This window comes from Manis javanica, chromosome 14 (genome assembly GCF_040802235.1).
Source record: "Manis javanica isolate MJ-LG chromosome 14, MJ_LKY, whole genome shotgun sequence".
Taxonomy (NCBI): domain Eukaryota; kingdom Metazoa; phylum Chordata; class Mammalia; order Pholidota; family Manidae; genus Manis; species Manis javanica.
This window is the reverse complement of record NC_133169.1, coordinates 85,169,859-85,195,188: the sequence shown is the minus strand read 5'-3', so window position 1 is coordinate 85,195,188 and position 25,330 is coordinate 85,169,859. Positions and strand designations below refer to the sequence as shown.

At 38.2% G+C, this 25,330-nt stretch overlaps 2 protein-coding genes across 14 annotated transcripts in view; one reads left to right on the top strand and one right to left on the bottom strand.

Annotated features, from left to right (window-relative positions):
• Positions 1 to 4,891, top strand: part of FAM13B (family with sequence similarity 13 member B) — a 98,377-nt gene extending 93,486 nt beyond the window's left edge. For all 9 annotated transcript variants that reach the window (XM_073221680.1, XM_073221681.1, XM_017669995.3 and 6 more), the window contains 4 exons: positions 327 to 410; positions 500 to 663; positions 1,193 to 1,294; positions 2,530 to 4,891. In XM_073221680.1, the coding sequence (XP_073077781.1) occupies positions 327 to 410; positions 500 to 663; positions 1,193 to 1,294; positions 2,530 to 2,653 (474 nt within the window). In that variant the 3' untranslated portion in view covers positions 2,654 to 4,891. The remainder of the gene's footprint in view (positions 1 to 326; positions 411 to 499; positions 664 to 1,192; positions 1,295 to 2,529) is intronic.
• A 136-nt stretch (positions 4,892 to 5,027) lies between these two features.
• PKD2L2 (polycystin 2 like 2, transient receptor potential cation channel) overlaps positions 5,028 to 25,330 on the bottom strand; it is a 38,752-nt gene continuing 18,449 nt past the window's right edge. For all 5 annotated transcript variants that reach the window (XM_017670003.3, XM_073221702.1, XM_073221704.1 and 2 more), the window contains 7 exons: positions 24,053 to 24,173; positions 22,961 to 23,062; positions 13,350 to 13,414; positions 12,741 to 12,795; positions 6,730 to 6,842; positions 6,192 to 6,299; positions 5,028 to 6,104 (listed from right to left, as the gene is read on the bottom strand). In XM_017670003.3, coding sequence (XP_017525492.2) covers positions 6,203 to 6,299; positions 6,730 to 6,842; positions 12,741 to 12,795; positions 13,350 to 13,414; positions 22,961 to 23,062; positions 24,053 to 24,173 — 553 coding nt within the window. In that variant the 3' untranslated portion in view covers positions 5,028 to 6,104; positions 6,192 to 6,202. The remainder of the gene's footprint in view (positions 6,105 to 6,191; positions 6,300 to 6,729; positions 6,843 to 12,740; positions 12,796 to 13,349; positions 13,415 to 22,960; positions 23,063 to 24,052; positions 24,174 to 25,330) is intronic.

The following is a 25,330-nucleotide window of genomic DNA, read 5'->3' as shown; positions in this document are numbered from 1 at the left end:
GTGTCCTCAGACCAAAAAAATTGACAGCTATTGTTAAAAAGATATTCCAAATTAAATTACATGTAATGCTTCTTATTTAGAATTTTAAAAACACTTATTGAATAAGCTTTTTTAGAATTATCTAGACATAAATTATAATTTGTCACTTTGTACATACATAATAAGAAAATATAAGCAAAAATAAATTTACTAAGGAATTCCTAGAAAAATTTAAAGGATGTGTTTAGGATTTTGACAATGAAGTTTAATATCTATAGTGGAGTGAAGCTTTATTGAACACTCAAGTACTTAAAATGTGTAAACCATTTTTGTGTTGATTGTTATAGGGCTCTCCATCCACAAAACGAAGGGGTCAGATGTTACAGCCAATCATAGAAGGAGAAACTGCACATTTTTTTGAAGAAATCAAGGTAATCCTTAAGAGAAATCATTCTCTGATATCTTCCTAAAGGAAAAGTTGAGTCAAAAGTTTATTTGATTCTCTGGATTATTTTGTTAGGAAGAAGAAGAAGATGGTGTTAACCTATCCTCTGAGTTGACTGATATCTTGAAAACTGCTGTACAGGCACAGTCTTCACTGGAAAACTCAGAATCTGATATTGAAGAAAATCAAGAAAAACTGGCTCTGGATCTCCGATTGTCAAGTACTCGAGCAGCTTCTATGTATGTATGCTGGTTTGTGATTTTAGCCTATCTGTATAATAAAATTCATGTGCCAGGAAATTCAGCGTTAAATAATTGAGCACTTGCAGCAAATTAATACAGTGCTCAAGAGATACACCTTTTTTATAAAGTGTGATTTACAAATACATATTGTCATTCAGAATTTAAAATTAGTGGTTTTAAAATTAAAAACACTAAAATCCTAACATTTGCTGCACCAAGTGCAGGAACCAACTGAGAGTAATCTGTTAGTTCTCTATCAGCTTCTTTACCGGATAAAGTATGTGACTGTGGTTCTCAGTCCTCTCTTCACTTTAGGATCACTTTGGAAGATTTTTTTTACAAGTACTTGATGCAGACTCTACCTGCAGCTATTCTGGTTTAGTTGGGCTGGGGTGGAGCTTAGGCACTGGTGAATTCTAAAAGCTCCACAGCTGACTTCAGTTTGCAGCCAGTGTTTGAACCCATTTTAAGAACTTTATGAATCAACAGTGTTTCAATAATGTTTTCTCCCCTACTTAAATTTTAGGCCTGAATTACTGGAACAACTTTGGAAAGCCAGAGCTGAAAAAAAGAAATTGCGTAAAACATTACGGGAATTTGAAGAAGCATTTTATCAACAAAATGGAAGGTTTGTTGAGCATCACAAAATTGAGTCCTCTTTCTCCTTATACTTACAAGTGCCCATATGTTAGAACAAAGGCATTTTTAGGCATAGAAATAATAAATTGTGCATGTAAGGATGTCAGCATAAAAATTTAGAAAACATTCCTTTATACTTTGAAGTCCTGCTATTAATGGTAAGAAAAGAAGCAGAAGTAAACATCTGATAAAATATTTTGTCCCAGGGAGGCTTCACTGACTGGTTAGTTTATGTTCTTTAATTCTACGTCCTCACCCTTTGAGAAGTGTTTGTGAAAGGAGAGTGGTATCCTTTCTGTGATGGGTGGTGTCCTCAGCTGCTGGGTTCTTGGACTGAGATGGCTGCAGCTTGGGCTGGGTGCTCGGTCCCTCCGGGCGGCCCGTCTAGAGCTGTGTAACTGTGGCAGTCATGTAGCTCCTGTAGTACAGTGTAGCAAGTGCCTTCATCTCAAAGTTGACCCAGTGAGGCTCTTTTAAAAGGAAGAATAATACATTCCAATTCAGGTGTTGGCCAGAAATGAAACCTTAGAAAAGTTTTTCCCTGTAACTGGGTGGTATTACCTACCCAATAGCTATATTACAAATTGTAAAATGTGTGTATATTTAATTTGAAGGTTTTCTATATAGGTTGGCAAAAATGGTTTAAAAAAAATCTTCAGTGAAGGCATGCATTTTTCCAAATACCTTTTATAGTTCTTTGTCTTACTGGAAGAAGACTGCTTATAATTAATCTTAGGGTGATTTGATGCTTTACCTAGTGATTAAACAGAATTGCATTGGGTCATTAATATAAAGTGAGGAAACTCCTTTTTTGCTGTGGATAAAATATTTTATATCTCAATTCACTAAACCCATAGTTAAGTAAGTGTACATGACATGACTCAGTGTAGCTCTCTCTCTGTAGCACTTAATATACATCCATATACTGATGGAGCCTAGCAATGCATGGGTTTTAAGATACTTGGTTACCTCTGTTCTACAGTTATTGTTATAAGTATAGCATCATTTAATCTGTCAATAGAGAAATCCATCATAAATAGAGGCATTTTAGGGATGTTCCTTGGGGGTGAAATAGGGGGAGTTAGTACAATAATCTTTTGTCTTACAGAGAAATTTTTAATTTGTTCTTATATTTGGTAACATTCTGTCTCACATTAAGACAATTCTGGGACTTTATTTTCCAGACGATCTCTAGAATATTACAGAGTTTATCTTCTCCCCTAGGAATGCCCAGAAAGAGGATCGTGTTCCAGTGCTTGAGGAGTACAGGGAGTACAAGAAAATTAAAGCCAAGCTTAGGCTTCTTGAAGTTCTTATCAGCAAACAAGATTCTTCAAAATCCATATAAATTCCTTGAAAACATCATAAAATGAGTTGTATTCCCTGAAGCTATCATCGTGTACACTTGGCTGGTACTTGCGTTCATTTTGTCAGGCACTTGGTCTCATTTTGTACTTGGTTGTGGTGCCATTAGAGAAGTGCTGGGAGGGTGAGTGGACCCTCTCTAGGGAGCGCGCTGTTCCATATTAACCACAGACTGTCCTCTCCACCCTTAGCAAACATTCAGTTTTCTTCATTGTTTTATACTACAGATAAATTCTGGTAGCAAAAGACTAGTATTTTTTCCTTTCGACTTCAAGAACTTTGGAAATACAAGCATTTTGTATTGCCAACTTTATTATTATTTTTTCATTACTGAAGAAAATTGAGAGGAAAACCTTCACATTGAATTCTTCAGTTGCCTTTTTCTTAAAGAATGACTGAAAATTTGAAAGAAAAGCCTGTAAGTGTGCACGTATGCAGCTATGTTCTATGTTTTCCTAGGAAACCAAATCAACTCAAATTTCAAGGCCTACTGTGGAACACACTTCTGTTTAATGCCCAAAGTGACACTTTTTCACAGGTAGTATGTTAGCAAAACTTTGCATTCAGTGGTCACACGGCTCCTGGATGAAGATGAGAGGGTAGACCCAAAAGTGACCTTGCTTATTAGTATATTGAAAACACATCCCACACAGAACCAATCATATCACATGCTGCCTATGGGACTTAAGTTACAGTTTGTTTCCTCAGTTACTGTTTATCAGCTGGTGGTGATGTGATTTGTCTGGATCAGATCCTGCATTTTTCCCCCCTACTCACCTCCAGGTAATGTGAGAAAATAGCCATGTCAGTATGTAGGAACTCTGATGGTGCTCAGATTCGTGTGTTCAATCAATTGGGCCTAAATTGGCAAAAGAATCATTATGCCTGAAGTAAATCTGTTCTTAATAAGGGCTATACCACTGCATCTTTATGTGACCTTCAGTGGGTTACATTATTGTTTTCTCTTTCCATCAGCAGAATCTGTAAAAAAAAAAAAAAAAGCCCATCCTCCAAAGGGACCACCTTTTTGCGCAGTCACGCTGTTTAAAGCAGCTGGTTACAGAAAGTGTAGTGGTATGCCCTTTGTCTCATATTCTAAGCATACCTTTTTTCTTCGGCTTTGCATGGCTTTTCTCCAGGTTCTTTCCTGGTATTGTTCTGCTAATCATTTTCACAGAATGGTGACTTTATTTGTGCTAATAGTATAACAGTCATATTAACAGCATATTCTGGTCAGGCTTAACCTAAGTGTTAATTTTTTTCCTGGTGCTTCCTTGGATTGAAGTGTCTCACTTTGTGCCCATGTTTTGCATGCAGTAATTCATGCATGGTTTTTCTGACTAGCTAATATTAACAGTTTGTTCATACAAAACGGACTTTTGCAACATCATTTAATAAGGTGAGGGAAGCATGGACCTCAGATTTCTGGCACTGTTTTGTAGTAACCACATGAAGTAGCTTGGTAATAAGTAGCATTTCTAGTATACTTTACATTTCACTTGTGTGTGCAATGCCTTGTTTTGTGGGGAGGGAATATTCGTTGGTAGTGAACTTGTAGTTGGGCAATAAAGCACTAAATCCAGCCCTTTCGTGTGATTTCCTTTTGATCCAGCGAGGTTATTCATAATGTATACCTAGAAGAGTGAAATTGAAAATGCCAAACAATGTATCACTTTGATTTGACTCCATCATGCAGTGTACATTTAGCTAAATTCTTTCAGTCTCCAGACAAGAGTATTTCCAAACATCTACTTTAATGTGCACTGTATATTATTTTATATGAATGTTTTATTTTATATACCACATGCAAAAATGTCCATATGCACTATTTAAATGTTTTAAATAATATATTCCTTCTTTATAATGCTAAATCTATATGAGTACCATATTTTTATAAGTCAGTGGCCTGACTGGTTTCATTTTAGAATTAACAGCTGCTTCATGATGTTGGTTAGTCACTGTTAATGTTTGGCTGTGAGTAGAATAGATAAAAATGGCATGGCAGCATTTAACGCTCTGTGACAGTATTGTGCATCATAGCTGAGCAGTAGGTGGTAGAATTAGGCAGTTCGTTATAGTTTTACTTTGGTACAAGTAAAAACTGTATATCTATATACAAGTAATATATAGATATATATAATCACCAGTATAATTGCATTGCTGTGTCTGGCACTTCATTGTATAGCCTTTTGTAATAAAAGAACTTGAATGTTCTGAGTCATTGTAGATGTTTTTTATTTGTTTCTTAGGTTTTTTTTGTTTTTGGTTTTACTAGATGTTAAAAAAGAAAAAAATTAAGACCTTAAGTGTTCTTCCTTTGCCTTAGTGTTCTTAGTCTTTGTTTAAATTACCCCAACCAGGGACCATGTCAGGGAACAACGTTACTAAACCACGTGGCTGGCTGTAGCTTCCGGGAGTGGTAAGACAGAGGCCATGTGGTTGATTCTCTTATGGAAATCCGTTCCAAGAGAATAGTCAGCATTTCTTGTTACAGGATTCCTATTAAGAAAACTTGACTTACAGACTCTAAGAGAAAAGCTTGGTCTGAGGAAGGTGGGTATGTGTAAGATACCTTTATTCGAGTTTGAAAGCCCAGGGACTGTTGAGCACGCGTGTGGAAGCTGAGAACCATGGCCGAATGACGCCGCTTGGGCTAAGCGAACATAGGGCCCTTCTGGGATGGCTTATCGGACCTACGGAAACCAGAAGAGCTTCCTTCCAGCTCCCGCAGTGCCGGCCAAGCAGCGCTTTCTGACCGTCCAGACTAGGCTTTCGTGGCTCCCTCATTCGCACTTTCAAACGTAACGACTTATAACCCTGTTACCTCCTACCTTGCTCTTTATTTTTTAAAGCATATTTTGCTTTTAAAGTAGTTGAGGACTTTTGGAAACCTTTGAATGTGTTACTTAGAAACTGTCTAGAAGAATTTCCCATTTGAAAGTGTTAGTGGAAGTTCTCTAGGTGTTTGGGAAGTTTGTTCTTTTATACTTTGGCTTTTTCCAGGAGACTTCAAATTGGGAAGAATGGAGGTAAGATTTTTTTTTTAACTTGGGGTCTTCTATAATGGTTTTCCAGAGTCGAAAACATTTATTGATGTATGGCCAGAGGGAGTTAGAACCTGGTACGTGATGAGAGCACCGGAGTTCTTACACTTCGTGTAATATTGAGAAAACTATCTTAAGTATTGAACTGTTGGAGACCTGCTGTATGAACTGTAAGCAGCATTATTTTATACTTTCCCTTTACATTCCTAGAGTGTAATAATAAATCTTATGAAGTCCTGTGTCTGCAGCAGTGTGTGTATACTCTGGAGGCGTGTTGTAATATGCAAGGACTGTACAGTGGGTCCCATGCAGGGGCACTTAATTCCTGGATATCATTTGATGATTATCGTTGACCTCAATGACAGGTGGTTCAGGGCTTTTAAAGTGCACCTGAAATGGAGACAAGTTTAGTAAGTAATTCAATATAGGAATAAGTATTTGTTAAAAATGCCCAATGATTGCATCACAGATTCTTACTTCTACTTGTCTCAGTATTGTAGAGCTGAAATCTTTTTCATCACTCGGTTTAGTTTTAAACTGACGTAGTGTAATTCTTTCTCCAGCTCCACGGCATATAAAAAGAGTCTAGAGGGTAATTTGGAAGGAAGTAGAGAATGAATCAGTAACATACTTTCATGCATAAAGAGACAGCAGGTTATTAGTGCCTATCATAAAAACCTTTGAGAGGGAAGATTGTGCTTTAAACTACTAAAAAATATCTCTTATGGCTGTTGTGGATTTAATATTCTAAAGCTGTGTGGAGAACAGTATCTGCTATGCATAGCAAGTATAAATGGCAGTTCCTAATATAGAGAGGTAAGGATAAAAGCAGTCATTCTCACATTACACTTAAGCACATGGAATCTTGTGCTTTCTTTTTAATTTTAAAGTTGGGTAGAAGTTGAAAAAAGTGGCATCTCAAGAGAGTAAGGTTGTAGATTCCGAAAGACAATGTGTGTAACTCAATCCCCATGTCATGATATCCCACAGTACCCTGGCTGAAACAAATGCTTACTCTTGGAATTCTTGTTGAGTGACAGGCTGGTAGTCATCTTGAATTTCTATAGAATAATACTTTTTCTCAAGCCTCTCTTTCCATTTTTTCATCTGCTCTGATCTTTGAATTTCCTGTCAAGTTAGAGGAAAAACACAGGCCGCCACCATTAAATTTTTCTGTATTCCAAGTCTTAGGCACACAAACATCACAGAGTTGAGAATCTTGAATTCTCTACTCTCCAGGGCTGTGGTTTGAGCCCCACTGGTTTTTGCCCGGCTAGTTTTTAGGTTTGTGTATCATCAGAGTCAGTTCAGAGGACCTGATTCTAGAACTGTCTCAGAATTAGGGGATTAAAATTTTTTAAATTACCAAATTATTCTCATTTTACTCCCTCTTCTCCGCTGTATCTCCAGTTTAGTTTATTCCTGATTTTCTCTGTTCTTCCCTTGGTCAAAGCTGAGATGTTCTTTTCTATACCTCTGTTCTTTAGTGAAGCAAATGTATTTCAAAGTACACCTGTGGGTGTTCTTTGCCTTCCCATCTGCTACTCAGCCAGCTCCTGCAGTCCTACTGAATAATCCCCAATCCACTCTTAATTACTCATCACTCTGTCCACTCCATTCTGTCCATATACCCCCAAATAAGCTCCTCATACGAGAGAGTTCTTGCTGCTGCATCCTTCTGTGATCTCAGAGTGCTTCCCATGCTTTGTCATCACTACCACCCACTTTCCAAAGGTAGTTCCACATACCTTTTCCCCAACTTCAGAAAAATGCCTTGTTCTGCAAAATAAGGACAGCCCTAGAAAAGGGGAAAGAGGAGACACTGCTCCCAGGTACGATTCAAAGACTTTTCTGTAAGTCAGTATGATACTGCCCTGCTCCAGCAGTAACTCAAGGTAGCAAAGTGGACCCCTGTGTAAGTGTTCGGAGTTTCAGAGTACCTTCCTCAGGATGGTGATGCCTGTGTTCATACTCTAGGCTTCCCTAATGAATCTGTGCTGTTCTGGTCAGAGAAACTGTATCAGATAGTGTCTTTTCAGGCGTATCTGAAGTAGGAAAGGATGGCTTTCAATCTTTCTAGTTTTATTTTGGCCACATTATAGCACCGATGGTTTGTCATAGTTTCTGATACTTTTCATGTGGTAAAAAATGCGTAGTCCCTCTGCCATTTCTAAATGACCATGCCTGTTGTAACTGAGATGCATTAGTAATATGGACTGAAGAGACTATGCCTGGTAAGCTTGACTCATCTTCAGAAGACCCATTTTAATTACTTTTGTTGTGAAGCCTTCCTTGACATTCATAGGAAAGAAGTACCTTTACTCATAGGCAGAAAAGCGATTCTTTGGGTGCATTTTCTTCAAGCTCCTAGATTCTAGTCACTCCACCTCTTCCCAGTAGGTTTTAGCTATCTCTCCCAGTTGTCCCTGGGTTAGTGTTCACTGGCTCTTAAAATCCTTTAGTAACTCAGAAACAAATTCTCTGTAGCAAATGCCCTCTTTTTGAACTACCTAGTGTGTTTCTGTTTGTCTGATTGGACCCTACCTAATGAGTATGTGGTAGCAGGGGAGGGCCAAAGAAACAGACCCTCACAGGTAGCGTGCTTACACCAGGGGACACAACAATTGACTTAAGAATTAGAGACTACCAGCTGGTCATTTGGGATTCCTCAGACCACTGAACCAGCGAGCAGAGAAGTGGGTACTCAGCTGAGGTGACTGATCCCAGTCACCAAGGGGACATTGGTTGCTGCTACAAAGAGGTGCAGAGAGGGTTGTATTTGGAACCCAGGGAATTCTGGGACAGGGGTTGCCTCTATACAGCTATGTCCAAAAATAAACATTGTAAGTTAAACATTAAATTCTTGACAAACTGTGATTCAATTAGAAAAGGTCTTAACATTACCCAGGTATGAATACAATAACCATTGGGACTTTGCTTCTCCCATTTTGTTTTTTTCTTTTTTCTTGAAGTATTGCTGATATACAATCTTATATTGGTTTCACATATACAACACAGTGGTTCAACAGTAAACCCATATTATATCAATCCTCACCCCCACTAGTGCATTTACTATTTGTCAGCATAGAAGGATGTATATGGGAACACAACAGTTTTTTGTGTATTTTGTATCCTGCAACTTTGCTGAATCCAATTATTCTAATAGTTTTTTGGTGGATAATATCATGTCATCTGCAAATTGTACAGTTTAACTTCTTCCTTACCAGCTTGGACGCCTTTTGTCTCTTTGGGTTGTGTCATTGCTGTGGCTAGGACCTCCAGTACTATGTTGAATGAAAGTAGTGAGAGTAGACAGACATCCTTGTATTGTTGATCTTAGAGGAAAAGCTTTTAGCTTTTCACCATTGAGTATGCTGTTAGCTGTGGGTCTGTCGTATATGACCTTTATTATCTTGAGGTATGTACCTTCTTATGCCCATTTTGTTGAAAGTTTTTATCATGAATGAATGTGGACTTTTGTCAGATTCTCTGTCAGCATCTGTTGAGATGATCTTCTGGTTTTTATCCTTCTTTTTGTTAATGTGGTGTCTGATGTTGATTGACTGACAAGTGTACCATCCTTGTTGCATCCCTGGAATAAATCCCACTTGGCCATGATGGATGATCTTTTTGATGTATTTTTAAATTTGGTTTGCTAATATTTTGTTGAGGAATTTTGCATCTATGTTCATCAGGGATACTGGTCTATAATTTTCTGTTCTTGCAGTGTCTTTGGTTTTGATACTAGAGTGATGCTGGCCTCATTGAATGAGTTTGGAAGTATTCCCTCCTCTTCTACTTTTTGGAATACTTTAAGAAGGATGGGCATTAGCTCCTCTTTAAATGTTTGATAGATTTTAGCTGTGAAGCCATGTGGAACTGGAATTTTGTTTGTTGGGAGTGTTTTTCTTACCCATACAGTCTGTTCAGACTCTCTGTTTCTTCCTGGGTCAGTCTTAGAAGGTTGTACTTTTCTAAGAATTTGTCATTTCTTGTAGGTTGTCCAATTTATTGGTACATGTTTCTATGTTTCATAGAATTCTCTAATAATTCTTTGTATTTCTGTGGTATGCATTTTTGACTATTCATTTTTCATTTCTGATTTTATTTGTGTACTCTCTTTTTTTCTTGATAAGTCTGGCTGGCTAGGGGTTTGTCTGTGTTACTTATTTTCTCAAAGAAACAGCTCTTGGTTTCATTTATTTTTTTTCTATTGTTTTATTCTCTATTTTATTTATTTCTGCTGGAATCTTTATTATGTCCCTTCTACTGACTTTGATTTTGTGAATAGTTGGTTTTTACTACTTTTGTTTTAATTTCATACTTGCTTGGTACGTAATTGGTCTACTACTTTTATTTTCACTGATGAAAACTATTTAGGCTTAGGAACATTTCATCTATAGAAGTCCCTTTAACATATCTTGTAATGCTGGTTTAGTGGTTATAAGTTTCCTGGCCCTTTGTTCATCTGGGAAATGTTTAATCTCTCCTTCAAATTTGAATGATAATCTTGCTGGGTAGAGTATTCATGGTTGAAGGTCCTTCTGTTTCAGTACATTAACTATTTCATACCACTCCCTTCTGGCCTGTAAAGTTTCTGCTGAGAAGTCTACTGATAGCCTAATGGGATTTCCCATATAAGTAATCTTTTTTCTCTCTCTGGCTGCTTTCAATATTCTCTCCTTATTTATGTTATGATGTTATTTAAGTTCAAAAGAAGTTAGTTAATTGAGAAGATTACCTTATAATTTCTTCCTCCTTGTCTCTTTGTCCTCTACTGCCCACCTATATTTAATAATATTACCCTATTTTGTTGTATCTGAGAGATGAAGTCTATTGTAAGATAACACCATTACTTTATGTACCACTTAGCAATAAAATGGTACCACTTAAAGTCTGACAGCATCAACCATAAGGCACATCCTGATTAGAGACATGTTAAAGTGTGTTTTCAAATCAATAAAACAGTTTCTTATTGTGTAATATTGTACTCTTAAATGTGCTAAAGTTTTTTTTCTTGGTTATTAACTCTAAGTGATAGTTATTTAACTTTTAGCTATTACGTTTGAACCAATCACTTAGCTTTTTCTACTTTCTACTTTCTGTCTTCCTTCCTTTTACCAAAACTTCTCCAAACATCTCTTGGCTGAAGTTGATCCTCTTGTAGAATCATCAGAGATACAACAATACTCCCTGAGTTCTTATGTGTTTACAACTGTTTGAACCTTTATATTGAAGCACAGCTTGGCTGGATATAAAAATCATTGGCTTACTTTACTTTCCTTACATATATTGCAGATGTTCTTTTGTTGGTTTATGGTATTGAATGTTGTCATGCTAATTTGATTTTCCTTTCCGTGTAAGTAAATCCAAATTTTACGAGGATAAATCTTATGTTCATTCTAGGTAATTTTCTGAGGTACATGGTATATTGATTTTTGTATCATCTTTTATTTCAGAAATCATTCATTGAATTATTCTTTTGGGTTTTTTTTTTTAAAGAATCTCAAAGTTATAGAAAAATTACAAAACCAATACAAATACATTTTATCTCCTAAAGTATTTGAAGTTGCCGAAATGATGTTGCCATTGTCCCTGAATACTTCGTTATTTCATGGTAAAAGGATCTAGACCAGAATTGTGCAATTATATTTACTTGTCTTTTAATCTCATTCAGTCTAGCATTGTTCCTCAGTTTTACCTTGACTTTCATGACCTTGACACTTTTGAAGAATATAGGGCTGTTATTTTGTAGGCTGTCCTTCAGTTTAGTTTTGTGTGATGTTCCATCATGCCAACATCTTTGGCAAGAATGTTACAGAGGGATGTTGTGTTTTCTTGTCATTCTGTCAGGTGGTGTATGATTTTAACTTGTTCCAGTACTGATTAAGGTAAATATCTGCCAGACTTTTCCACCCTGATAGTACTCCTTTTCTTTTTGTTGTTAACATGTATTTTGTGAAGAGGTGTGGAAATGTCCCACTCTTCCTTGGACTTACACTCATGTATATGTTTAGATGAATATGGAATGGTGGAATCCTATTTTAGGCAATGGATTATATAAATCACTATTCCTTATAGTTCTTAAATATTTCCATATTTGGCCAGTGGGAGCCCCTTCAAGCTGATTCTTATGTGCTTTTAACAGATCATTCTTTGAGCACTTTTACGTTAAAGATAGTACTATACTTTGAAGTTCAACAAGATATTCCAGACTCATCTTGTACTTTCCAGCCCTGGAATAAGCCCTATCTCCAAGGAGGCCCCGATTTCTTTTAGAGGAGTATGGTATTTGGAAACCAAGATCTGGGAACTAGTTGTGTTATTGTTTCTAGTCTTTTCAGTAGACAGAGCTTGAAAATGCATATACATATATACATATATACATGTACAATTCTGATCCAACACCATAAGGTTAATTTTACCCTTCAACCTTTCCATTTTTATAATTCCCTTATCTGATAATAAGAAACCTCAAAAGATGTACTTTCTTGCTTACTCCAATTTCCCTCTGCTGCTGACCTCATTCTCAGCATATTGCAGAGTCAGGGGCAACCAGAAGTGTAGCAGTGAAGCAGTGTTCTAATTTTTCCAGTTGGGTGGTGGTATGTGGTGGATTGCATTATAATTTTTTCCTAAAGATATACATGGTTAGTCATTTGTTGCATATATATGTTATACTTTTGAAACAAAAATCATTTAAGTGATTCATCATATTAATGGTTATAAGAGAAAAGTTATATAATCATCTCAGTAGAGTATACTTGCTAAGCCCTGTGTACAGGGAGTGTACAACTGTAGGATCAGGGTATCTGGCTGAGAGCTCCAAAAAGAAAGAGGGGGGGGGCAGCATCTGGAATCTAAATGATTTGTCCTAAACAAGAAATGACCTAGATTCTGGGAGAAATATTTGGAAGGTGGCAACTACTGCTCTGAAAAATACAAACACTTTTTCTTAATCAGAAATTTTTGTAAGCATATATCTGATAAAGCTATTGATTTTTAATTAGAAAATTAAAATCTTACAGTTTCATCAAAGCCTTCTCTTTGGGCTTCTTCAACCAAATCTCTGCTTTTCATACTGAAAATATAAAATAAAAATCAGAGACATATGACAGTAAAAAGGGAAATGCCAGCATAAAATATAATCGGATGTACAGTAAGGATCTAAACTGCATTTCTGTTCTTTTTGATAATGCTTATTACGAAAATGTCCTTAAAATTTGTTCAGAGTGGTACATCTCTAACTATAAAAAAGTCTACATTATATCCTACATTGCCAAAAGTCTGAGTTTGGAAGCAATCTGATATCAAAATGATTTAACAAATGTGTGTCCTTAAAGATTTTGTATAAAAAAGTTTTTAGTTTGATAGGTAAGTAAATGCATTTAATGTAAACTAAAGTTGTTTCTTACCTTTTTAGAGGGACTTTACTCTCCTGCCCAGCTTTGTCTTAAAGCTTTTTCTGGGTAGCATGGCATGCCTTGTGTAAGTTTTAAATTAGCTTAGAATTTCATAACAATCAAGTTAGGAGGTACTACTGGATGTATTGACAACATATTTAGACTCAGCTCATTGGATGTTGGTGGTTTTGCGATCAATAGTAAGGTAAGTATTTAGGAAAAACAATCTGACCTTTTCTTGTCTTCATCCTCTTGAGGTTTCTTTAGTTTGAGTTTCTCTAGAGCATTATTAAAACTCTATAGATACAAATAAAATAGTTAAAAAGTTCATCAAGAATATGTCCAGTATTGCTAATTTTTGTTCAAGGTAAAAGAAATAGGGGATGGTAGTCTCCAGGGACTGCTACCCTAAAGAAATGTGGAGGCAAATGCTATGCTTATGCTTCTTTCACCTTGTCACCACCTAAGGTTTTTGCCTGCTGGTGAAAAAGGAAATGGGATTCTCTTGTAGGCATCCACTTGAACTTAAAAAGAAATAATATTTAAGAAGTATTATTATCATTTGTTACATTAAGGATGGTAACACTTTAATGCACATAGCTAAAATCATAAGCTAAAAGATGAAAAGAAAACACAGGCTCATTTGAGGATACATTAGTTCTCTTTTGCAGATTGGTTCCTAGAGTTTTAAGCTCCTCTAACCCCACAGCTATCAGGACCTTTTCTGTGCAAAGTACTATGATTGGAGCTGTGGTTATGCTGAGATGGACAAGTCAGTACATGCATGAATGCTACAGCTCTAGTGAGGTAGGTGTCAAGAGGATAGGGAAGAGTCCACTCTGTCAGGGACAACAGAATGCCAGTGAGAGGGCAGAGGGAATATTCCTGGGGATAGGGAATGACATTAGCAGAGGCACAGAGTTGAGAGTGAAAGCAAACATGGTAAACAACCCTGTGCTCAGAACATTAGCTGAGATGGTACTGTATGTAGCTGGAGGCACAGAAGGTAGAATTTTATAGTTACATGATAGTGAATAAAGAGGCTGGGAAGGGCTTTGAATATGTGGGTAAATTGGACTTAATTTGAGAGGCTCAGGGAAACAGGAATTTTTGAGCAGAGAAATGATAGGGGCAGAATATGACTAGCATAGGGAAGAGGATAGAACAATTCAGAAGACATTCCTATACAGAAGACTGGATAACAAGGACTAAGGACCTTAATCTAGTGGTAGCAGTTAGAATTCAAAGTGTCCTTGAATTCCACAAATAGCAAAACCTAGAGAGATAAACTTTCCACAAGCCTTGGCTACAGACCATATAAGTGACAAAAGAACAAAAAGCTCAAAGTTTTTGAGCCATGGATGACTGAGAAAAGAGTGTTGCCATTGACAGAAATAGGAAGGTGAGGAAGATAAGGCACATGGAGTTCAGAATTTAGTTTATAAAAATTTACCAGCATAGGAGAGGGATTAAAGATGGCAGCTTGAGAGGTGAGACAGAAACCTCCTCCCCCAACCACATATAGTATGAAAATATAGTTAATACAACTAATCCTGAAAGAGCAACAGGAAAGAAGGCTGTGCCAGACTGCATACACCTGCAGAAAAGAACAGACCTCACAGAACTGGATAACTTAACCAAAGCCATGATCTGGAGGAATCCAAGCCCTTCTCCCACCCCAGTTCACCGGTGGGAGGAAGATAAATGGAGTGGGGAAAGGGTGGAGGCGTAGGACTGCTGAACACCCAGCCCTGGAGATCTGCTCTTGGAGTGCGAAGCTACACCATTACATGGTGCTCTAGAGATTAGTGGGTTTGGAAAATTGGTGGAATACTTGGAGAGACAGATTCCAGCTGCTTGTGGAAAATGGATCCACATCCAGCAGCTCTGGGACAAAAAGAAAGGCGGGCAGTCTGAGACTTCCAAACAGCGAGGGCTGTTAAAGGGGCAAGGATTGCACAGAGATTGCTGCCCAGGAGAAAGGGCAGGTGGACAAAAGTGGGTGCGCTCTGACCAGCAGGTTGGGAACTTCCAGGAGCTTCAGGCACTCTGTCCCCCTGGATGGCTAAACAGCTCTAGGCCCCCCACTGTGGTATGCAGCCTGCTGCACCTTCCTTCCAGCCAGCACTGGCTCGCAAACCAGCTACCCTTCCCCTTGCACTAGGTCAGCCAGAGGGAGGCCCCGTGTTCAACCTGCAGGCTTGGCCCACTGGCCATGGCAGCAGAGGCAGGTACTGCAGCTGGGAAGTAGGAAAGAGCTCTTTCTTCCCGATGCTCCAATGCTGCTCACCTGCGACCCCCACCATTGCTCCAGGGGCTGAGCAGCTCCAGAGAGTAGAGCTTCTGGGCACTAGATGGCACCACATACAAATAAATGTCAAAGAAACCTGGTTCAACCTGAAATCCCACAAACAACATAAAGAGGGCCAACTGAAATTAAACTCAGCAATCTCCTGAAAGATTTTGAAATAAAAACCATAAACATGCTCATGGAGGTACACAAAGATATACAAGAATTAAGGGTAGAATTCAGGAATGAGATTCAATCATGAAAGAAAACAGTGTCTGAAATGAAAAATACAATGGAGGGATTTAAAAGAACATTAGATGAAGTAGAGGAGATGGTAAACGAAATAGAAATTAGAGAACAGGAATACAAAGAAGCTGAAGCACAGATAAAAGGATCTATAGGAGTGAAAGAATATTGAAAGAACCATGTGACCAATCCAAACAACAGTATTTGCATTATAGGGGTACCAGAAGAAGAAGAGATCAAAAGGGATAGAAAGTGTCTTTGAGGAGGTAATTGCTGAAAACTTCTCCAATCTGGCCCAGGCTATGGAGGTGCAAAGATCTCTCAACACAAGGGATCCAAGGAAGATAACACCAAGATATATAATGATTAAAATGGCAAATATCAAAGATAAGGACAGACTTTTAAAAGGAGCTAGAGAGAGAAAAAAGATCACCTACAGGGAAAACACATCAGGCTATCATCAGACTTCTCAATAGAAACCTTAGAGGCCAGAAGGGAGTGGCATGATATATTTAATGTACATCATTACATATATCATTACAGTACAGAAAGTAGAACAGTACAGAAATAAAAGCACAGTACAGAAAGTAGAACAATTAATTACTAAGCAGATGCAAAATCAGATCACCCAAAGACAAACACAGACTGAAAGTAAATGGATGGAAAAAGTATTTCATGCAACGAATAGAGAAAAAGCAGGAGTTGCAGTACTTGTATCAGACAAAATAGACTTCAAAACAAAGTCACAAGAGACAAGGATATTACATAATGATAAAGGGGTCAGTCCAACAAGAGGATATAACTATTATAAATATCTATGCACCCAACACAGGACCACCTACATATGTGAAACAAATACTAACAGAATTAAAGGGGGAAATAGAATGCAATGCATTCATTCTAGGAGACTTCAACACACCACTCACTCCAAAGGACAGATCTACCAGATAGAAAATAAGTAAGGACACAGAAGCGCTGAACAACACACTGGAACAGATGGACCTAATAGACATCTACAGAACTCTACATCCAAAAGCAACAGGATACACATTCTTCTCAAGTGCACATGGAACATTCTCCAGAATAGACCACATACTAGGCCACAAAAAGAGCCTCAGTAAATTAAAAAAGATTGAAATTCTATCAACCAGCTTCTCAGACCAAAAAGTATGAAAATAGAAATAGATTACACAAAGAAAATGAAAAAGCCCACAAACACATGCAGACTTAATAACATGTTCCTAATAACCAAAGGATCAATGACCAAATAAAAACAGATCAAGCAATATATGGAGCCAAATGAAAACAATAATTCAACACTGTTAAATTGGTGGGATGCAGCAAAGGCCATGCTAAGAGGGATGTATAATGCAATACAGGCCTACCACAGGAAAGAACAATCCTATATGAACAGTCTAAACTCACAATTAACAAAACTAGAAAAACAAATGAGGCCCAAAATCAGTAGAAGGAGGGACCTAATAAAGATTAGAGCAGAAATAAATAAAATCAAGAAGAATAAAACAACAGAATCAAGGAAAACAAGAGCTGGTTCTTCAAGAAAATAAAATAGATAAATCCCTGGCCGAACCTATCAAGAAAAAAAGTCTACACACATAAACAATCAGAAATGAGAAAGGAAAAATCACTATAGACATACAAACACATAGACAAACCCATATGGCTATGGGTTTGCCATATATAGCCTTTATTATGTTGAGGTACTTGCCCACTATACCCATTTTGTTGACAGTCTTTATCATGAATGGATGTTGAATTTTGTCACTTTTTCAGTAGCTTAAAACTGCGAAGGCAGTTTTAAGAACAAAGTATATAGCAATCCAGCCCTATTTAAAGAAAGCAGAACAATCCCAAATGTGAACAGAAAAAATTCACAATTATTGAACTGGAAAAAGAAGAACAAATGAGGCCAAAAGTCAGTAGAAGGAGAGACATAATAAAGTACACCACAGAAGTTGGGGTGTTGAGCTGTTGTTTTCATTTGTCTCCATATATTGCTTGATCTCTGTTTTAATTTGGTTATTGATCCATTGATTATTTAGGAACATTTTGTTAAGCCTCCATGTGTTTGTGAGGCTTTTTGTTTTCTTAATACAATTTATTTCTTGTTTCATACCTTTGTGATCTGAGAAGTTGGTTGGTGGAATTTCAATCTCTTTGAATTTGCCAAGGCTCTTTTTTTGGCCTAGTGTGTGGTCTATTCTGGAAAATGTTCCGTATGCTCTAGAGAAGAATGTGTATCCTGCTGCTTTTGGGTGGAGTGTTGTATAGATGTCTCTTAGGTGCATCTGTGTTGTTCAGTGCCTCTGCCTCCTTACTTATTTTCTGTCTGGTTGATCTGTCCTTTGGAGTGAGTGGTGTGTTGAAGTCTCCTAAAATGAATGCATTGCATTCTATTTCCCCTTTTAATTCTGGTAGTATTTGTTTCACATATGTTGGTGATCCTGTGTTGGGTGCATAGATATTCATAATGGTTATATCCTCTTGTTGGGCTGACCCCTTTATCATTATGTAATGTCCTTGTCTCTTGTGATTTTCTTTGTTTTGAAGTCTGTTTTGTCTGATACAACTACTGCAACACCTGCTTTTTTCTCCCTATTGTTTGCATGTAATATCTTTTTCCATCCTTTGACTCTTAGTCTATGCTTGCTTTGGGTTTAAGGTGAGTTTCTTGTAAGCAGCATATAGATGGGGTCTTGCTTTTTTATCCATTCAGTAACTCTATGTCTTTTTATTGGTACATTCAGTCCATTTACACTTAGGGTGATTATCAATAGATATGTACTTATTGCCATTGCAGGCTTTGGATTCATGGTTACCAAAGGTTCAAGGGCAGCTTCTTTACTATCTAGCAGTCTACCTTAACTCCTTTATTATGCTATTATAAACACAGTCTTAAGATTCTTTTTTCTCTCTTCTTCCTCCTCCTCTATTTGTATGTTAGGTGTCATATTCTGTATTATTTGTGCATCCCTTGACTGACTTTGTGGGTAGCTGATTTCATTTTGCATTTGGTTAGTATTTAGTTGGTCTACTTCCTTTCCTGTGGTTTTATTTTCTCTGGTGACACTTATGTCTAGTGCAGTCCCCTTAAACTACACAGTAGAGATGGGTTGTGGGAGGTTTAATCCCTCCTTCAAATTTAAATGGTAATTTTGTTGCATAGAATATTCGTGGTTCAAGGCCTTTCTGTTTTATTGCATTGAATATATCATGCCATTCCCTTCTGGCCTGTAAGGTTTCTTTTGAGAAGTCTGATGATAGCCTGATGGGTTTTCCTTTGTAGGTGATCTTTTTTCTCTCCCTGGCTGCTTTTAGTACTCTGTCCTTATCCTTGATGTTTGCTGTTTTAATTATTACATGTCTTGGTGTTGTCCTCTTTGGGTCCCTTGTGTTGGGAGATCTGTGGACTTCCATGGCTTGGGAGACTATTTACTTCCCCAGCTTGGGGAAGTTTTCAGCAATTATTTCTTCAAAGACACTTTCTATCCCTTTTTCTCTTTCTTCTTCTTCTGGTACCCCTATAATGCAAATATTGTCCCGTTTGGATTGGTCCCCCAGTTCTCTTAATATTCTTTCATTCCTACCCTTGTACACTGCTGGTGGGAATGTAAATTAGTTCAACCATTGTGGAAAGCAGTACGGAGGTTCCTCAAAATGCTCAAAATAGAAATACCATTTGACCCAGGAATTCTACTTCTAGGAATTTATCCTAAGAATGCAGCATCCCAGTTTGAAAAAGACAGATGCACCCCTATGTTTATCACTGCACTATTTACAATAGCCAAGATATGGAAGCAACCTAAATGTCCATCAGTAGATGAATGGATAAAGATGTGGTACATATATACAATGGAATATTACTCAGCTATAAGAAAAAAACAGATCCTACCATTTACCATTTGCAACAACATGGATGGAGCTAGAGGGTATTATGCTCAGTGAAATAAGCCAGGTGGAGAAAGACAAGTACCAAATGATTTCACTCATATGTGGAGTATAAGAAAAAAGGAAAACTGAAGGAACAAAACAGCAGCAGACTCACAGAACCCAAGAATGGACTAATAGTTACCAAAGGGAAAGGGCCTGGGGATGATGGGTGGGAAGGGAGGGATAAGGGCGGGGGAAAAAGAAAGGGGACATTATGATTGGCATGTATAGTGTGGGGGGGCATGGGGAGGGCTGTGCAACACTGAGAAGACAATAGTGATTCTACAGCATCTTGCTATGTTGATGGACAGTGACTGTGAAGGGGTATGTGGGGGGGACTTGGTGAAGGGGGAAGCCTAGTAAACATAATGTCCTTCATGTAATTGTAGATTAATGATACCAAAATTTTAAAAAATTAAAAAAATTCTCTCATTCCTAGAGATCCTTTTTTCTCTCTCTGCCTCAGCTTCTCTGCATTCCTGTTCTCTACTTTCTATTCCATGAACTGTCTCCTGTACCTCATTGAATGTGCTTTTAAATCTCTCCATTGTTTGTTTCACTTATCTCCTGAGCTTGCCCCTTAGCTCTTGAATATTTTTCTGTAGCATGATTAGTATGCTTATGACTTTCATTTTTAATTCTTTTTCAGGAAGATTGGTGATTTCAGTCTCACTGAGCCCTCTTTCTGGTGTTTGAGGGATTTTGGATTGAACAAGGTTCTTTTGCCTTTTCATAGTCCTGGAGCAATAAGAGTGGTTGCAGGCGAGTGGCGCAGGTGTAACCTTGGAGGACAGAGTCCCTTCCTGCTTGCCGGTCGCAGTGCCCGTGTCTGCTGTCTGTGCCAGTCAGCCATGCACAGGGAGTGGCCTCTGAGTTAATCCCCTAAGCTTCTGTGGGTGGGGCAGCCCTTGGGATGGCCTAGGCAATGGCAGGGGTCGCAGGTGAGTGGCGTGGGTATTTGCAGGGAGGACAAAGCCCTTTTGTGCTTCCCAGTTGCCGTGTCTGTCTCTGCTGTCTGTGCTGGTTAACCGTGTGCAGGAGTAGCCTTTGGGTTAATCCCCTAAGCTGCCATGGACAGGGTGGCCCTTGGGATGGCCGAGGGTGATGGTGGGGGTTGCTGGCACATGGCACGGTGTTTGCAGGGATGGCAAAGCCCTTCCACGCTTCCTGGTTGCTATGTCTGTCTCCACTGTCTGGGCTGGTTAGCTGTGCACAGAAAGAAGCCTCTGCATTAAGCTGTGTAGTTGCTATATGCGGGGCTTCCCTCCAGCTGGTCTGCAGCCATGGTGGGTACAGATGGTTTGCTTGCAAGTGCCAGCGGGGAGGAATGAGTGGCAGGCTGCTTATCGCAGTGAGGGGCCTCAGGGCTTCATTGCCAACCAGGGGAATAGGGTGCCTGAAACTCTTGAAAGTTCCCAACCTGCTGGGCTGTGTGTGCCAGGACGATTTTGTCCACCTGCTCCTTTTCCTAAACCTTTGCCCCTTAAGCAGCCTTCTGCTGTTGAGAAGTCTTTTAAAGCACCTGCTTTTCTTTTGTCCCAGGGCAGCCAGGTGGTTGTGGGAACCTATTCGCAGTCTTAGTCTCTGACTTTGGTTTTCAGCCCCTCTGATCTCCAGAGCACCCTGCAGTGTGGTGTGTGCTCCCAGGGTAGATTTCTAGGGCTGGGTGTTCAGCAGCCCTGTGCTTCCACTCCCTCCCCGCTCTGATGCTCTTCCTCCCACTGGTGAGCTGGGGTCGGGGGAGTGCTCAGGTCCCGCCAAGTCGTGGCTTTTTCTGTTAACCTTTTTCTGTGAGATGTTGACTTCTCCCAGATGTAGCCTGGCTAGAGTACTCTTACTTCTGGTTACTCTTTTAGGAATAGATGTATTTGCTGTATTTTCAAAATATATGTGGTTTTTGGAGGAGATTTCTGCCATACTTCTCATGCTGCCATCATTTTCTCCTGGGAGAGTATATTTGTAAACAAGGTATCTGACAAGGGGTTAACATAAAAAATATATAAAGAACTCACATGCCTTAACACCCAAAAAGCAAATAACCTAATTAAAAAATGGGCAAAGGATATGAACAGACAGTTCTCCAAAGAAGAAATTCAGATGGCCAACAGGCACATGAAAAGATGCTCCACATTGCTAATGATCAGGTAAATGCAAATTAAAACCACAATGAGATATCACCTCACACCAGTTAGGACTGCCCACATTGAAAAGACTAGGAACAACAAATGCTGGCAAGGATGTGCAGAAAGGGGAACCCTCCTTCACTGCTGGTGGGCATGTAAATTCCCTCAAAAAACTAAAACTAGAAATACCATTTGACCCAGGAATTCTACTTATAGGAATTTACCCAAATAAAACAAGTTCTCAGATTCAATAAGACATATGCACTCCTACATTTATTGTAGCACTATGTACAGTAGCCAAGATATGGAAGCAACCTAAGTGTCCATTCGTAGATGAATGGATAAAGAAAATGTAGTACATATATCCAATGGAATAATTCAGGCATAAGAAGAAAACAAATCCTACCATTTGCAACAAGATGGATGGAGCTAGAGGGTATTATGCTCAGTGAAATAAGCCAGGCAGATAAAGATAAGTACCAAATGATTTCCCTTATTTGTGGAGTATAACAATGAAGCAAAACTGAAGGAGCAAAACAGCAGCAGACTCACAGACTCCAAGAAGGGACTAGCAGTTACCAAAGGGAAAGGGGATGGGGAGGCTGGGTGGGAGGCAGGGAGAAGGGGATTGACGGGTGTGATGATTGGTACACATGGTGTGTGTGTGTGTGTGTGAGTCACGGGGAAGACAGTGTAGCTCAGAGAAGACGAGTAGTGACTCTGTAGCATCTTATTACACTGATGGACAGTGAGGGGGTGACTCGATAATATGGGTGAATGTAGTAACCACATTGTTTTTCATGTGAAGCCTTCATAAGAGTGTATATCAATGATATCTTAACAAAAAAAACTAGAATATGTTAAAGATGACATTAAAAAAAAAAACCAAACTTACCAGAATCCAAATTGAAAATTTTGGGACAGAAGAGAATTTTATAATAATAGTCAACATTGCTTTGTATTTAGTAAATAGCTCAAATGCTATTTGACATATTAGAATATGAAATAATTTTGGCCACATTTTTAATGCCAGCGAGCGTATCTCACTTCCTTGGTACCGAAATAATACAGATATGAGTTAACAATGGGTCAAAGCATAAACTAAAACAGAGCAAAAAACCTCAAAACTCAAAAGCCCACTACCATTGGGGGTTTAAGTGTTATTCAAACTACAAGAGAATAAAGTGAACAAGATTTGAGTTAGAATTTAATTAGGAAAATAATTTGACATACCTTTGTAATCACTTTACCAAGTTCAAAATCTGGCCTTCTGCCTATTGAATAATCAGCTTTCACTTCAGAATAGGTATTGTTAATTATTGCCAAGAACATGTTCTGGGGAGAAATGTTCAAATAATTATTTTAATAAGAATTGAAATATTAGTGACTATGACAGGTGCTGGGATTTGTATGACTAGGTTTAAATTTTAAAAGTTACTCCTGTTCAGTAGTAAAGAAATGGCTATGCAGACTACAGTAGAATGGGATATGTGTAGTATGTGGATATGGGTAAATGTTTATGGTAAATGAGAAAAACAGAACAAAATGAGTATATGAGCTGATTCCTACTCTATATACATTAATGTATCAGTATTATATGTCTGAGGAATTCTTAGAATAATGTAATTATATGTTCATAAAGTTTTTAATTCTGCAAAGCCGTTTTAATATACATTCTTACCAAGGCTGTTCTGACTACTAATGTGCAGGTGTCACAAAGAATTGTGGAGAGGGTATTTTTACCGCCAGCCTACCTCTCTACATTTCACTGTGGCCCAGGTCTGTCACCCTGAGGACTCCTGGCCACCATCAGGGGATAAGTGCTATGCATGACAAAATACTTTTTCATGGGGGACACTAACAGTGCCTGGACTATGAAGGCAAATTTCCTTGATAAAGAGGTCCTTAGCACAGGTGAGAGACCTATCCTGTGGTCTCCTAGAATCACAAAAGTGTGAGTCTTCAGCTGTAAGAGCCAAAAGCCATTGCAATACACGCAGAATATTAATGGTCTAATTCACATCTACTGGTATGGAATGTCCCAGGCTGGAGAGACCTGTGACATTCAAGTTCTACTTGTAAAAGATTTAGCCACTCCAGGCACACAATAAACACCCACTTGGTTAACTTGGGATCGCATTCTCCATTTTACAACCTGAAAACATTTAGACCCTGGACTAGAGAACCTGGATTACTAGGAATCCCACCGCTCTTAATAAATGTAAAATGTTTGACAGTTAAGCAGTGATGCTGTAATGTCTTATAATTGGTAATTTCATTTTTTATTCTAATACATGTAAGCAAAAAAGGAAATGTCATTCTTACCAGCAGGACAAAGAACACAAAGAAGATGAAAGTGATGAAGTAAATGGGTCCCAAGATACGATTGGCTTGTTGAATACCAGCAAAATTAACATCTCCAAGAACAATTCGAAATTGTGCAAATCTTTGATGGGCAGGAAAAAAATTAGAAAATCTTATATCCCTTCATACATATGACAACTGATGGGGTTTACCAATGTGTCTAGGAAAGTAGCTGCATGTGGCAGTATATCTCTGGCTTTATTAGTTTTTTAGTTCAGGGGTCAATAAATGTATAGATGTAGCAATTTTCCCTAAAGGCAAGACAAGGTGTACCTCGATAGTTGAATAGTAGTTCAGGAAATGATGGTCTTCAGTTCACTTAACTGAGTGAACTCTGATGTTCACCTGTAAGATTTGAACCTTGAGATACCTGCTTACCAACTGGTCTTGGCAGTGGCCTCCTTAGTTCCTATGCTCTTCTAAAACTTAGAACACTTTAACCTTGCCCAATAAATGATTTTCAACTTGTACACTGACCTGAGAGCCCTAAAATTTCTAGTATCAATGATATGTTTAATTTTTGTACCTTTTCTGCTAAAACGAGGATGCCAACAATTTGTCACTTGCTAAGTCTCAAACAAGTACTGGTAATGACCCTCAAATATGACCTTGAGTTTTTTATTTTATTCTATTCAGTAACTATAAAATCTTGGTTTTGATGTGAAATAGCATTTAAAATATAACAAATCTTCATTTTATTAATGCTAAAGAGAGAAAATAAAGTTTTTGAATGGGCATAGTAGTAGCAGAGAATTAAGATTTCTTAACTGAAGTCTTATTTTCTCATTATTAACTTGAAATGCATTGCCAGACACACTAGAGATATGTTATAAATTATGTAAATGAATTTTTTATTTTAGGGGAAGAAATTTTTAATAGTATATAAATACTTTGCATGATTGGTCAGTCAATTAAAAGGAAGAGTGCTTATTCCTTGCAGCTTTTGCCAATCACATAAAGGGAGCACAGGGCTATCTACAATGAAGGAAGGAAACACATTCAAAGACATAGGCTTCGTGGAGTCCTAGGACTCAGAGTGATGCGGAATTTTATCCCAGGACCTGAGACATGATTAAATCATATGTGAGGTATTTATCGAACTTATAATACTGGTTTGTAGTGTTCTTGTACACGAGATAGAGAAATGCTGCATTGGAAGGAGACCAGTGAACAAATCAAATGTATCTTACTCTCCGGTATAAGAGAATAAGAGGTTCTGCTTTAGTGTTTGTAATTTGA